At 52.8% G+C, this 13,481-nt stretch overlaps 1 protein-coding gene across 1 annotated transcript in view; it reads left to right on the top strand.

The window, feature by feature from the left end:
* Window positions 1–258: 258 nt before the first annotated feature.
* The window catches only part of STK10 (serine/threonine kinase 10), a gene marked incomplete at its 3' end in the record, with an annotated part of 47,917 nt that continues 34,694 nt past the window's right edge, over window positions 259–13,481 (top strand). The window contains exons 1-2 of the mRNA XM_082006335.1: window positions 259–454; window positions 12,318–12,482. Coding sequence (XP_081862461.1) covers window positions 299–454; window positions 12,318–12,482 — 321 coding nt within the window. The 5' untranslated portion in view covers window positions 259–298. The remainder of the gene's footprint in view (window positions 455–12,317; window positions 12,483–13,481) is intronic.

Genomic DNA, 13,481 nt, shown 5'->3' on the forward strand with positions numbered 1-13,481 from the left:
TATTGTGCCACACTGTGCCATGCCGTGCCATGCCGTGCCATACCGGGCCGGGCGGGGCGGGGCCGGGCGCGGCCACCGGCCAATGGCGCGGCGCGGGGCGTGGCGGGCGGGCCAGCAGGTGGAGCGGCGCCGGCTCCATGTGCGCGGCCGGGGGCGGCCCCGTCCTGCCGCGGGGCGGGCGCGGGAGGTGGCTGCGGCAGCTCCCCGCGGCTCTCGCTGGCTCCCCGCGGTTCTCCGTGGCCCCCCGCAGGCCGCCGCCGGGCCGCGGCTCCTCGGCAGCCCCACGCACCGCTCCGGCATGGCTTTCGCTAATTTTCGCCGCATCCTGCGCCTCTCCACCTTCGAGAAGCGGAGGTCCAAGGAGTACGAGCACGTCCGCCGCGACCTGGACCCCGGCGAGGTGTGGGAGGTGGTGGGGGAGTTGGGTGACGGCGCCTTCGGCAAGGTCTACAAGGTGGGTCCGGGTCCGGGGCTGGGGCGGGGCGCGAAGCGAAGCACCTGCGGCGCGGCAGGGGTGGCGGTGCCCCCTCCAGCAGTTTGGGGGGTCCCTTGAAGGCTCCCCGCTTGCTGCACAGCTCTGGAAGCCGTCTGCGGGGAAAGAAACGCTTGCGGGACCCGGGGCCGCTGGCAGGGAGAGGGCCGGGGGGCAAAGGCAGCGAGTGCGCCGGGGGTGTGGAAGTGCAAGGCTTTGCTTGGGGCGGGGGAGAGAAGGCGGTAATTTTTTTTTTTTTTCCCCTTAAATCGCCTGTTTTCAGAGCGATGCTTTGGCAAGGCGGCGAGGAGTTCCGTGCCAAGCCTGTCGGTACCATGAGTGGAGGGAGATTTCTTGGAAGTCAGAGCCTCGGGGCTCCCCCCGGGCTTTGCCATCCTCCCGGGGTGACATTATCTGTATTCCCGTGGTCCTCGCCGGCAGCAAACTTGGAGCGAGAAGGGGAGCCCAGCTCCCGGAGAGTGGGACACCTCCAGTGCTATGAATGTTTAACCTTAATGTTAGAGGACAGCGGTTTTAAAGCCTGAATGCTCCCTGTACTTTGCACTCCAAAGAACAGCGTTCTCGCTGTCACCGGCTCCGGGCCCCTGTGCAACCGCTGGCAGAGGGGGCTTTTGGCTGGGGCTGGCTGGAGGAGCAGGCGGGGGTCCGGGCTCCTCGGGGGACCCGCGTTACATACGTAGTTTGGAGCTGGGGTTGTGAATTAGCTGGGCAGCTGGGTTTGGGTGGTCTCCTTAGATCATTCAAGAAGGTATTGCTTTTTCAGAAGTAAAGAAATAAGAAGTAATAAGTAGACATAAGTAAAGAAGTAACGAAAGAGAAAGCCAGAAGGGAGCTGGCTGGTTGCAGGTCAGGACGGAGGTGTTTTACCACAGTGTCCTGCAACTTGTTGTATTTATTTGTTGTCTCTATCATGTCCTTTGATAGAAACTCTCCAAAGAGCTGGGCCCTGAGTATCCATTGAGTGGAAGTCTGTGGTGAAGGATCCTATCTTCGAACAAAATGCAATTCCTAAAAATCATATTTAAATCCCTAATATATTTATCTGTCCAAAAGTAGCACCAGTAGTAATCAGTGTTTCTGTTACCAGTTTACTTGGTGTTGTGCATCGGAAACCCATGTGTACATAGCAACGTTCGCTCTTCTTCTGGATAACTGTTTGCTTATATTTGTCATGCAATGATAGGAATGAGGTAAACATTGTAAAATAAGTTAATAGGCTTCTGGGACAAATGAAAACTTAGAAGAATAACTGATTTAAATCCTTTCTATTTTAAACATGTATAACATATCCAAAGTAGATAACGTTCAGAATGAAGCTACTCTGTAAGTGGCTGGCTTGTTTTTTAAGTCCGTTGTCATATTTGAATGCCTCTGCTATTAACTCCAGCCTCACACCAATAATAAAATTATCAGAGTAACTTTATGTACTGTAGGCTAAGGGTGTCATCCTGTCAGGTAATAACATCTTCTCATCTCCAACTACTTCCATCTCCTTTGATCCCTATTTTAACCCAAATGAGAATGTGGATTATAGTAAATGACACAGTGAAGACCACGTGTTTATAAGCAGAAGTTCTCTCCGTCTATAACCAGTACATTCAGGCAACTGTCTGCTTTTGAGATGTTTTAACGTTGTTGATCAGGGGGCGGGGGTTAACATTATGACAGAAATCAAAGGGCTATTTTATACTTCCTAGTGAAGTTTTAATTCTCCATCTCCTTTGATCTCTCCTCTGCCTGTTCTCCATCCTGGTTGGCGAGTAGACATGGTTGGTTTTTGAAGAGTTCTCATGCAAGATTTTGCTTGTTTGTTTAAGAATCCCAAATTACTTGGGTGCCATGTACTATAAAGCCTTATTTTAGCTAATAGCCAGTAGCATTATTGCAGAGATATAGTTTCCTGCCATGCTAAGATTTAACTTGCATATTGTCATCCTTTGTCTTTCTAAATCTGGAGCACTACCCTAGGTGGTGATGCATATAGGATGGAGGTGTGAGAGAAGAGGCCTGCCCTCTTGTTCTGCTCAGCTGCCAAAAAAGCCCCAAACAAACCAACCCGCTTGCGCGCGAGGAGGACGTAGGTGGCCACGACGCAATGAACGCTTTTAATCGTTCTCTTGAAGTCACTTTAAAGTCAGTTCGCTCTTCACACAAAAGAAATCATTTGGAGCAAGTCAGAGTGTTTGTACGGCCGTGAGTTTCAGGATGTTTGAATGAAGTTCCTGCCTGTTTTCCGCCCATTTTCCACACACGGAAGCGTGGGGAAGGGATACAATCCGCCCGTGCCTGCACCCTGCCCTACGTTCCGTATGTTGTGCTCGCTCCGAAAAGCCTGTTGTCCCTGAGCAGTGCAAAAGGACGGGATTTGTACGCTGAATAGTCTGACCTGGGAGCAATTCACATGTGGATAGAAGAAGAAAAGTGCTCGTTTTAGTAGGTTTTGTTTTTATGAGGCCAGGTTTGAGCAGGAGGAAGGAGGGCTCGGCTGGGTAATAGTTTTACTGGGGAGGGTTATGGCCCTGCAGAACACTGTCAGGGAGCTGTGTCTTGGGCTCCCCGTGTGCTCAGCTGAGCAAACTCGAACTGGTTTGACACAGCCTTTGCAAAAGTAGGACAAGCTTAATTTAAATATATATTATTTTTAAATAATCAAATCTGTAGTGGAGTCTGAAATGCATACAGCAGACCTTAAGAAACCTGCAGCCAGTAGAAGCTACTGGGGTTTCCCTATTTTTATACAGAGACTTTTTCAGCAAAAGAGGACCTGATTGTATGAGGAAATGGTGAAACTCGTTGCAGAGGGTAATGAAGCTGAAAAGTAGGAAGGGGGTGGGGAGAAACTGTTTCTTTCTAGCTCTCATTCTATTAATGTCTTGGTTTTGGTAAGTCCAGCGGGTATGATAAGGAAGCGATAGCAGCCCATAGATAGCAACACGCTGCGTGCCAAATACACTTTGTTACCCACCTCATCCAAAGCTCATTAAATCAATGATCTTAAATAAGTTGTTAGGCCAGCGGTCGGGAGCTGTGATCAGCATGTGCTAGCCTGGGAAGTCTGCAGCACCTGGAGGCTTGTGGGCCTATAAAAATACAAGTTCCTAACTCGGACCCTTTTCAAACATCTTTAAAAAAAGCAGAGTTATCTTTCTTTTAAGACACCTAAGATACAACTCATAAAACGTGCGGCTGTGGCTTTACTGGTTCAGGGTTGACCTCTGTTTGGGTGCGCTGGGAGGGAGAAGGGGTAGCGGCTCCCCCGTCAGCTGCTTTGCTGAAGCAAAGCCGTGCTGAGCTTGGGGCCGTGCCGGCGCTCCGAGCGGAGCCAGCGGTGCAGGCTGAGTGCTTGGAGCCGCCGGATCGCATCTCAGTCCCGCACAACCCTTTAGTTGGTGCAGTATTTACGGTTGCAGGTGGCCGCGTTAATGTCAGCGGGAGCAAGGGCTCTCTTGGGCGCTGAGAATTCGCGAGCTAGCCGGGGATGGACTTGATGGCACAAAAGCGTGGGCTCTGCTGGAAGGAGCCCTGAGACTCGCGGCCTTTCTCACGGTGGGGTCGTCGTGCTGCGCTCGTGCCTCTTGTGAAACGCTATCTCCGCTTCCCAGCGGGCGCTGACGGGGACGCTGGCTCCCCGATAAGGGTGGGGACAGGCTGTCGGAGCGCGGGCTGCCGTGCCGCCCGCAGCCCCCCGTGCGGCAGAAAAGGGGTTTGGTCACTTGAACTCGCCTTCAAACGGCTTTCGGTGCCGGCTGCCAGAGAGATAACGCCGAGCCCTGTGCCACAGCGACTCATAAGGGTGCCTTTTATGTTGTTGTTCTCCTTTCGCCTTAAGATATGGCTTAAAAAGATGAATTTGGCTTATCTGATCTATTACGGTGGTGTTAGTGCTGTACGTGCTATGGGCTACAAATGCTCTGTTTTGAAATGTGGGTAACAAAAGACCAACTGTTAAATGTTGTGCAGCTGCCTTACAAGCCTGGCTCTCGCAGCGACGGGCCCGTTCGAAGCCACGAGAACGTCCCTGTCGCTCGCAGCCCTCCGCTCGCCAGCCGAGCCCGCGCCGCTCCGGCTTTGCGCGAGCCGGCTCAAGTGACGGGGGCCCAGCTCTTGTCGCTTTGATTCATGAGGGATTTAACATGTAATTCCTGGAAAGGGTGTCACGGAGAGATGCTAATCTGCTGGGTTAGCTTAAAAAAAAAAAAAAAAAAGGAAGGGAAAAAAAGAGGGAGGAGCTTAAGTTGTAACTATGGCTGCAAAAAAAACTTAAACAACAATGGTAAGATCAAAGGGCCTTGTCCCTTAGAACAGCTGAAGGGTTTTCTTAAAATGTTTGGGCTGGGGAGAGAAGAGGAATGGGAACACACCGCCCCTTTACTTACAGAGCAGTGGCCCAACAATATTAAAGCTGGTTGAACTTTAAACTTGATGTTCACTTTAAACTCACTGAAACGTGTGATGCTCCATCCCTGGTGAAGTCCAAGTGAAGCTTGTCCCACACTCTGCAGAGCCACGGTTGTATCTGTGTGGCAGGGGAGGGGGAGAGCTCTCCATGGCCTAAATATTTTGATAATGACTTCAGTGTCATGGCCCAGAGCTTGGCAATGCTGCTGACAGTGGGAGCTGTGGGCAGCTGTGTGGAAGAGAAAGCTTAGATGAAGGCTTTGAGTCTTTCACCCTCAAGCATGTGGCAATTGTTGTTCCTTAGAAAAATCCATGCCCAGCACACCTCATTTTTTTTTTTTTTTTATTTTTTTTTTTAGTGTGCAGTTTCCTTGGGGGAAAAAAATGTTCTTTTTCTCATCCTTGGGGTGTTGCTGTCTGTAAATCTGGGGTTCTTCTCACGGGTCTTGGGTCAAACCCACCTACACTGCCGCACCGTGTGGTCGGGGGGCTCTGCCCGTGTGCGGCGGACGGCTGTGCTGCCCTCCCTTCCGCCGGCGCTGCCAGCCTCGCTCAGCCCGACCACCTGGGTGACGCGGAGTTCAGCTATGAAGACCAAAGTGACTTAAAATAAAATTCTTTAAAATAATGAAATAACAGGTAAGCTTGCCTCTGGAAGGTGGTGGGGAGCGGTGGCGTACCTCCTGGTGCGCCAGGGTTACGCGCTGCGAAACACGGGCACGGTGAACTGCTGCCTTGCTCCGTAGCCCGCCTGGCTCGGCAGCTGGGCTCGAGCATCACCCGGTTGCCGGAGTTGCTTTGCTCCCGTTGGAGAGGGAGGAGAGCAGCCGTGTTTAGGAACAGTGTCTGTGCGTGCCGCCTTGGGACGCGGGGCTGGAAGGGGCAGCGCGCCCCTTGTGAGGAGCAGAGCGATGGCACTAGTGCTGCCGCAGTTGGATTAAGTGGCTTCTGTCTCCTGTGGGGTTTCTTGACTTGGCTATAGAAAAGCACAGAGCTTTTCTGCTTCTTGACTAACATACCGCTGCTTGGGCTTGTTATTTTTCACCTATTTCTTGCCCTTCTCCTGGGCCGTTGCTGAGCTTTGAAGGCAAGAAAAGGTGTATGTGCCATGCTTTGGTCACACTTTTTTTGTCACATCTACATAGAAAACAAGCCCTCGGCCATAGCTTGAGCTCTCTGGTGGTGTTACTTTCCCTTGCCTCTAGCTTGTGAAAACAGGGGAAGGCATTTCTGCATGTTTTTTTTTTTTTTTAACTAACGTTTTCTCGGCTTGTTTCGCAAGCCACTTCCGCTTCCCCCTAGCCCTTGCAGGAGTGTTGCCACAGCGGCCAGAGCAGCAGCGCTGGTCCAGCCCAGCGTGGTCGGAGCCCTGCCCGACCCGACGCCCGTGGGACGAACCTCCGAGGGTACCGGGGGCTGCCAGCCCAGGGCTGTGCCAGCCCTACCGCTATGCCCGTGCCTGCTTGTTGCCACCTGCTCTGCCGGGTGGTACCAGGGGCTGAATTCAGCATTTAAAAAAACAAAACAAAACCCCCCAAAACCAAAACAAAAACAAACAAACAAAACCAAAAAAACACCTCCCCCCCAAAAAAACCAAAACAGGCTTCATTTACGGTGACAAACTGAAGTGGCTCTAGGGGGCTTGTTGGGCATGGAACTCATTTCGGTTCCCATTGATTCTTTGACAATAATACGAGCACTGACTTGAGCCTGGCTATCCTGTGTTTGTTTATTGGCGCAGGCAGCTCAGGCAAAGTTCATTGGAAGGCAATTAATCATTATGTAATCCCTGAGAAATACCTAAGAGTGCAGTTGCTTGCATACAAAGACACACAACAGGAATACCAGGGCGGGAGGAGTCAGAACTATCAACCCCCAAATACAGCACCCACCGAGAGCACCAGGCTTTTTACCCTTGGTTGTCGAACTCGGCAATATCTGAAGCATCAGGTCTGCCAGTGCGGAGAGAAGGCTTTGAAAGGATTGGAGGAGTAGTTTGTGCCAAAAATGTGGTGGCACGTTATTGCAGACCAGGTTCAAAAGAATTATCCCTTGGCTTGGGAATATACAGTGGGCAACCGGCCCCACTGGTGAGCAAGCCTAGACAAAGCGATCGGGGTGCTCTTGGTGCTAGTCCTCCCCTTTCTGCTAGGGAGTGAGGGGTCACGCAGGTTTTCCTCTGCCTCGCGTAGAAACTGGCCGTGCCTTCGATGGCAGTCCTGCCCGAGGAAGGACCGAACAATCCAGCCTTCCGGTACTGCGTTCTTTAAAGGCTTAAAATAGTTCCCGTGTTTGTCACAATCTGGATTTCACAATAGCTCAGAGGGCGGGTGAGTCACAGGTGAAGGCGGCCAAACAGCCCCTTCTGTCACCTGAACAGGCACCTCTCACCCCCTGAATCCATAAGCTGAGCAGCAGTTTCTCTACGCCTCTACTTTCCAGGAGTAATCCTACTCATCCCCTGTTCCCTGGTGTTCCCAGTGTGTTTGGCAGTAGCATGTCTGGCTCCGGCAAGATCCTTTGCTTTGTATCCTGAAGCTTGGCTCCTGGCATGGCTTTCTGGAAGTGGTTTACTGGATAACCTTTATTTGCTACGTTTCCTGTTGTGGAATGCATGTTCCAGTCCTGCTTCTGCATAGAGCCGTGGCCTGTGCACTGTATTGATTTGCACAAGGGCTGGTAGTGGCCATAAGGGCTTTTCAGGTCTTCGATGCCAAGGCTGTAATGAATCTCACTGTAGTTCAGCAGCACATCCTGGGCACTACTATGCTGGCAGCTGCCTGCTCTACTTTTGGTGCTAATTAGAACTCCAGGGACAAATTAGGCATGGTAAAATACCCAGGAGTGGAGGAGCTGAAAGATGGAACTGGATGTGTGCTTTTGACTGACCAGCTGTAGGTCATCTCACCGTCTGGGTGGTTCTCTCGCTTCTGTCCACAAATTTCACTGGAAAAAATGGGAAACGCCATGAATTCCTCAAACGCTGCACATTTGGGAGTGTTTTACCTGAGAACAGAAGTTCTCTCCCCATCTTTACAAAAAGCCCTGTACATGGACTTTTGCTGGGCTGGAGGTCCTGTAATTAGGCTGGGGTTTGCAGAAGACTTTGGATTTATAGTTGAAACCGTGTATTTTGCAGGCTTGCATTTCAAATGATGTGGCTGTCTAATAAACTCACTGTCGGTGAGTCATCCTAGGGTGTTTTCTTGATATTGCTTGGTTTTCTTCTTTCCCCCATATCATTGTCTCTTCCTTTCTTTGGGATTTAATGACAAACAAAGCAGCCACCACGAGAGGAGTTTTCATTTCCCTTGCTGCAAGGTGAGAGCATGACCCCCGCTCGAGGTAGAGGCGAAGCCGCGGGGAGGCTGGTGGCAACCCTTTTCTTCCGTCCCGCAGCTCTCGGAGAACGAGCAGCAGATGCTGCCTCTTCTCAGCCGGGCGCTGCGCGTCCCTGTGCCGCGAGGGTATCGTCCGGGCCTGCGGGGTGCGGACTCGGAGATGCTGGTTCCTGCTGCCTAATTGCTAGCTTGGCTTTTTGAGGTCAGAGCAGGCTGTGTTTCGCTTTGTGCTAATGCCTCGGGGCGGGTTCTCGTCTGTTGCACAAAGATAAGCAGGAATCGGGAAAGGGCTTTAAACCCTAAAGCATCATCTCATGCCTGGGATGTCTGAAACGAGCTCCCTGGGCTGGCAATGTATGCTTTTGGCCTATTTAGGATCCCAGCGAACCTTCCTGGAAGACTATCTCTGTCGTAATACGTTGTATGTGGGAAAATACCAGCAGAGAAGCTGAAGGAAATTGCCAGACATGAGCTCCATGTTACAGAGAGCCCGCCTGGCGAACCTGGCCGACATCTGATGCTGCCTGTACAGTTGTGGCTTGCTGCGAGCGGCTTTCGGAGCTGGCTGGCTGCTGCGAGGGGCTGTGATGCCGCGTCTGCCTGATGGCAGGCAGCTGCCGTTCCCGGGGAGGCCACCGGGAATGGGGCTGTAGCCTGAGGTCAGGGCCGGAAGACAAGCAGATGGAGTGAAAGGGAAAGTAGAGAAATGGGCAGAAGCTTCCTGGATTTCCAAAGCTCTCGCGATGACAAAGGTGACCGGCTGAGCTCAGTTCAGGAGTGCCCACGTCGTCTTTGGCAGAAACACTGCAGGCTGCGTTTGGGCTCGGGGGGGCCACGGGCAACGCGGGAGAGGATGAGCTGCACTGGATGAGTGTTGGGCCTCTCAAAGGCAGCTGTGTGGGGCAACCAGTCTCCTCTCTGCACTATGGGGGCCATGCCAAAGGAGATTAACTTTCCACAATCTCCTACTGACCTTATGGTCTCAGGTCTCCTTCCTATTTCAGCTGCTTCCGCCGTCCCATGGGGCATTTTGGTCCCTTCTGGGAAGTGCTGGGAGCGCGCTCAGTTGTAGCGGTGACATTACCCCAGGGCCACGGAAAGTACAGGGTTCGCGCCAGCCCCGTGGCATCCCTACCCACATGAGCTCGCTGGTTCAAAAGCTCATGTTCTTGCATCATGAGTTTGTGATGTCCTGAGCTGGCTTCTCCTTGGAGATGGTGGTCTGGCTTCCGCTGGTGTGACCAAGCGGAGCGACCTCCCTGTGCTGGCTGCCCTGAGGGGACGTGGGACACTGCAGTGCTCCTCTCCCTTCGGGGTGGAAGCCCACCTCGCGCAGCTCGTGGGATCCCCTCCCTCCCCAAGCTGTGTCCCCGGCTAGAATGGATGAGGAAATGGAGACGGCTTGGTGAACGCTCTCGTTCGCGACAGTCCGAAGTGGTGGAGAGAGGCAGCGGCTGATGCTGTTACAGACAGTGTTGAAGACTGAGCGTCGGGCAGGGTGCACACGGGCTCGTATCTAGAAAGGAAGCGATGGCTGGGAGTTGCTGGGCTGCTCGCCTGCAAGTCGCAGGAGCAATGATGAATGAGGTCAGGCTGCCACAGCAAACACGTGGGCTGCGGGCGCTCCCCCACCACAGCTTGCAGCCCGGTTTGCAGCGTTGTCCTCCAGCTCGGCATCCCGCACCCCTGCGTGCCTTAGCAAGCCCGGGAGGGGAGCAGAGGCGGCTACGGGGGGAATCCCCCGGGCTCGGGGGTGAGGGCAGCTCGGTTCAGACCTCTCGGTGGAAGTGATCCTGTGGGCAACTGGGGCACGCTCTTGCTCCTGGGTTTTTTCAGGTGCCTGCAGGGCCTCAGCATCCTGGAAGGGCTGAGCTGGCCGGGACCTCGCCGGTGGGAAGCGTGCGATGGCTGACCTCCAAGGGAAGCCCCACCTCTTCTCACAATATTTACTTCCCCTCCTTGGACCTCTCCCAACACCGTGAAGTGCAGAGCAAACACAGTGGGGCACTTCGTGCTCCGATTTGGAAGTGCTGTGCTTTTCCCCGCGTCTCCCCCTGCCCCGCGTCTCCCTCTGCCCCGCTCTGCATGTCCTCCTCTGAGCATCTGGGTAAGAAACACACCGACCTGACCAAACGAAACCCCTAATTGCTTCTGAAACCAGCATGAGCTGCTGTCTTGCATGTGGGCGGCGAGCCCAGATGGCAATGGATTTGTCCCCTGTGCTAAAGACACAGCTGTCCATGCCAACCCATGCGAATGCAGCACGTCTGCAAAACCCAGCAGAGACTCGGGGGTCCCTTGTTTTCCTCCCTCCGTTGTATGGTTTTCCCCTTATGCCTTCCCCCCCAGCCTGTTCCCGGGTACACGGTTACGCTATCGCCTATATAAGCGATATAGAACTGTTCAGCAGGGCTTATGGTGTTTATACTAGGAACTAATCCTCCTGTAAGCTCCTGCATAGGTTTTCCAAACACAGATATGTAAACTACAGAGCAGTAAGAAAGGTCACAACCAGAGCTTGCCCAGCTCCTCTGCTGGTAACATCCACAGTGGGACTCTCTCCCCTGGGGGAGAGGCAGCCTGGAGTGAGTGCGATGGAAGGCAAACGGGTAATGAACGGGAACCACGCCATGGGGGCTCTCCTGCATCGGTGGGGAGCAGAGCGGCTGAGCTACAGGGGTTTCTCCTGTCCCTTGATCCGCTGATTCAATGCGCTTCTGGGAATGGCGCGGAGCTCCCGAGTCAACGGCTCCCGTCTCGCCCCCTCTGACTGATCTCGCAGCCGAGCCCTGTGTGCAGACTGTCTCGCAAACGCCCTTTTGGTGTTCTGCTGCAAACTTCTACGTTTTGCGACGTTTGTGCAAATTGCATTTGCAAAAAGCAAACTTGCGTTGGCAGTTCTGGGAGAAGCCAGCGGACGGTGCTGGGTGGATGGTGCTGAAAATGGTCCCCCGTGGGAGCAGCTCCGCGGCTCGCCTGGCACTGCCCGCTTACAGAGGCGTGCTTTTAGCCAAGCCTTTCATCAGCTGCCTTTTTCCTCACGTGGGATGGGGGCACGAGAGGAGTGGGGTGGTAAGAAACACGTCTGCAAATGCTTCCAGTCCAGCACTAACAGCCTTTTGCTGGTGTGTGGCACCTACAAGCAGAGCAGCCCCAGCGTGGCTACCGGTGACCACCCTTCCGGGGCAGCGAGAGCTGCGTGGGGAACGGTGTTTGGGGGGGAAGTAGGTCAGCAAGCTGCGAACCCGAGGGTACACTCCTGTGTTGTTGTGAGGAGTGGGGAGGGAAAATCAGCAAAAGTTTCCCAGCCGCTGGGACAAAGAGGTTTTGACGGTTTTCTAGTTACTTGGTGAATAAGCTGGTTAAAGGGACTCTATAAAACAGAGGGGGCAGCTGGGAGGGCACGTGTAGTATTTTTCTTACTGTGATCTGAAGAGCTCAGTAATACGCAACGCCAGGGATACTGGCCAGTCCAAATGCTCCCTTCTTGTTGCTTTACCTGCCAAGGAGGTGATCCCTACGTTTCCCTCGTGTTGGGAAAACTGCCTTGGTGAGGGCCCTGGTGAGGAAGGGGAGTGCAGCAGTGTTTAGGGGGGAGATGGTTCATGGCTGTACTGTGAATTTGGTGGGATTGTCTTTGTACTCAGTACTTCTAGTAAGTGGAGCTACCACCTATGCTATGGTCTTAGAGGGTGTCTTAGAGGGTCTTTTCCAACCTTAATGAGTCTATGATTCTGCTATCAGAGAGCTTCTATACTCTGTGGTTTTCTTGCCTCGGTCATTTTTCTTTTAATGCTACAAACAATAGGGCACATCTCCTTTTCTAACAGCCTTTCTCCCCACGGTGGGAAGTGGTATGGGTATTGGAGGCAGCAGGGAGGAAGGAGGATGCTTTGGCCCTGACGTGGCATTCATCCCTGCTGCAAAGCTACGGGCAGGTTTGGGAAGCAGAAATGCATCTGCAAGTTCCCGTGCTTGTGTTGTGGCTGGTACCAAGAGCGTGAATCGGAGGAGCGGGAACTGTGCGAGTACTGCGTGCTCCTGGCTCGCCTCGCCTTTGTGCTCATGCTGCTTTTGTCTTGCAGGCGAAGAATAAGGAAACCGGTGCTTTAGCGGCTGCCAAAGTCATTGAAACAAAGAGTGAAGATGAACTGGAGGATTACATGGTGGAGATTGAAATACTGGCGACCTGCGATCACCGGCACATCGTCAAGCTGCTGGGAGCGTTTTATTGGGATGGCAAGCTCTGGGTAAGAGGCTGTTGCTGTGTGTGGCCTGTACAGCTGTGTGTTTCTCACTGAGCAAATGGCTAATTTATGGCAAAGCAAAACCTCTGGAGCAGCCTGAAGCATTAGTGTGAGTTAGAAATTACTGCCAAGCTGTGCTCTACTCACTGTGTGATCAGTGCTTGGATTTTCCCCACTTTCTTTGAGCAAACTGTCTTCTAACTAAAGCTGCTTATAAATAGCCGAGGGAAGATCAAGAGGTCATCACTGCGAAGTTAAAACTGGAGTTGGATGATTCCCCTCCTGCCCCTCACCCTGCATCATTTGGAGTTTGTAAAGGTAGAAAATGCAGCACTGATAAGGGCATCTCTTCCACCACCTCAGTCCCCCTTTTGAAAGATCAGATGGAAGGGTAACCCTGTTTATTTAATCTGTGCCTTATTTCTGGCTCAGCATCTGTAATGTAGAGGCAACTGATAGCAAGCGCTCCGGTTCCTGTGGCTGTGGAGGCACAGGGACATAAAATGCAATCCAGCAGGTTAGCGCAACAGCTAGTTGTGCTGCAGCTGGAACAGCAGGTTCCTGCATTGCTCCCCCCTAGCCTGGGGGGGGTGTGTGTGTGTATATTTTTTATTTTTTTTCCTTGCCTGCTCCTTGCTTTGAGTCCCTGGCAGCAGAGGAAGGTGAGCATGAAAGGGACCTTCCTGCATGCTGCCACGGGAAAGGTGCAGGGGGCTGGAGAAGGTGAGGGCATGAACCCTTGTATACTTGCCCCATGCTAGACCCAAATAACTGTGTGCATGCAGGTGTGCCCGTGTCAAGATAGTGGAAATCAGGTGAATATGGGGATTTTCAAACCCATCTTCTTGGCCAGCTCATTGTAACTACTGCCAAGTCAGGGTGTGTTCAGCAGCTCTGTTACTTTTTCCTTCCTCTTTCCAATGCTTCAGATACCTTCCTGGCCTCCCAGGGTAATCTTACCAGACTTAAAGAGAGACCTCAGCTTTTGAGACTTGTGCTTGT

This window comes from Phaethon aethereus (assembly GCF_964289735.1).
Source record: "Phaethon aethereus genome assembly, chromosome: 14".
Taxonomy (NCBI): Eukaryota; Metazoa; Chordata; class Aves; order Phaethontiformes; family Phaethontidae; genus Phaethon; species Phaethon aethereus.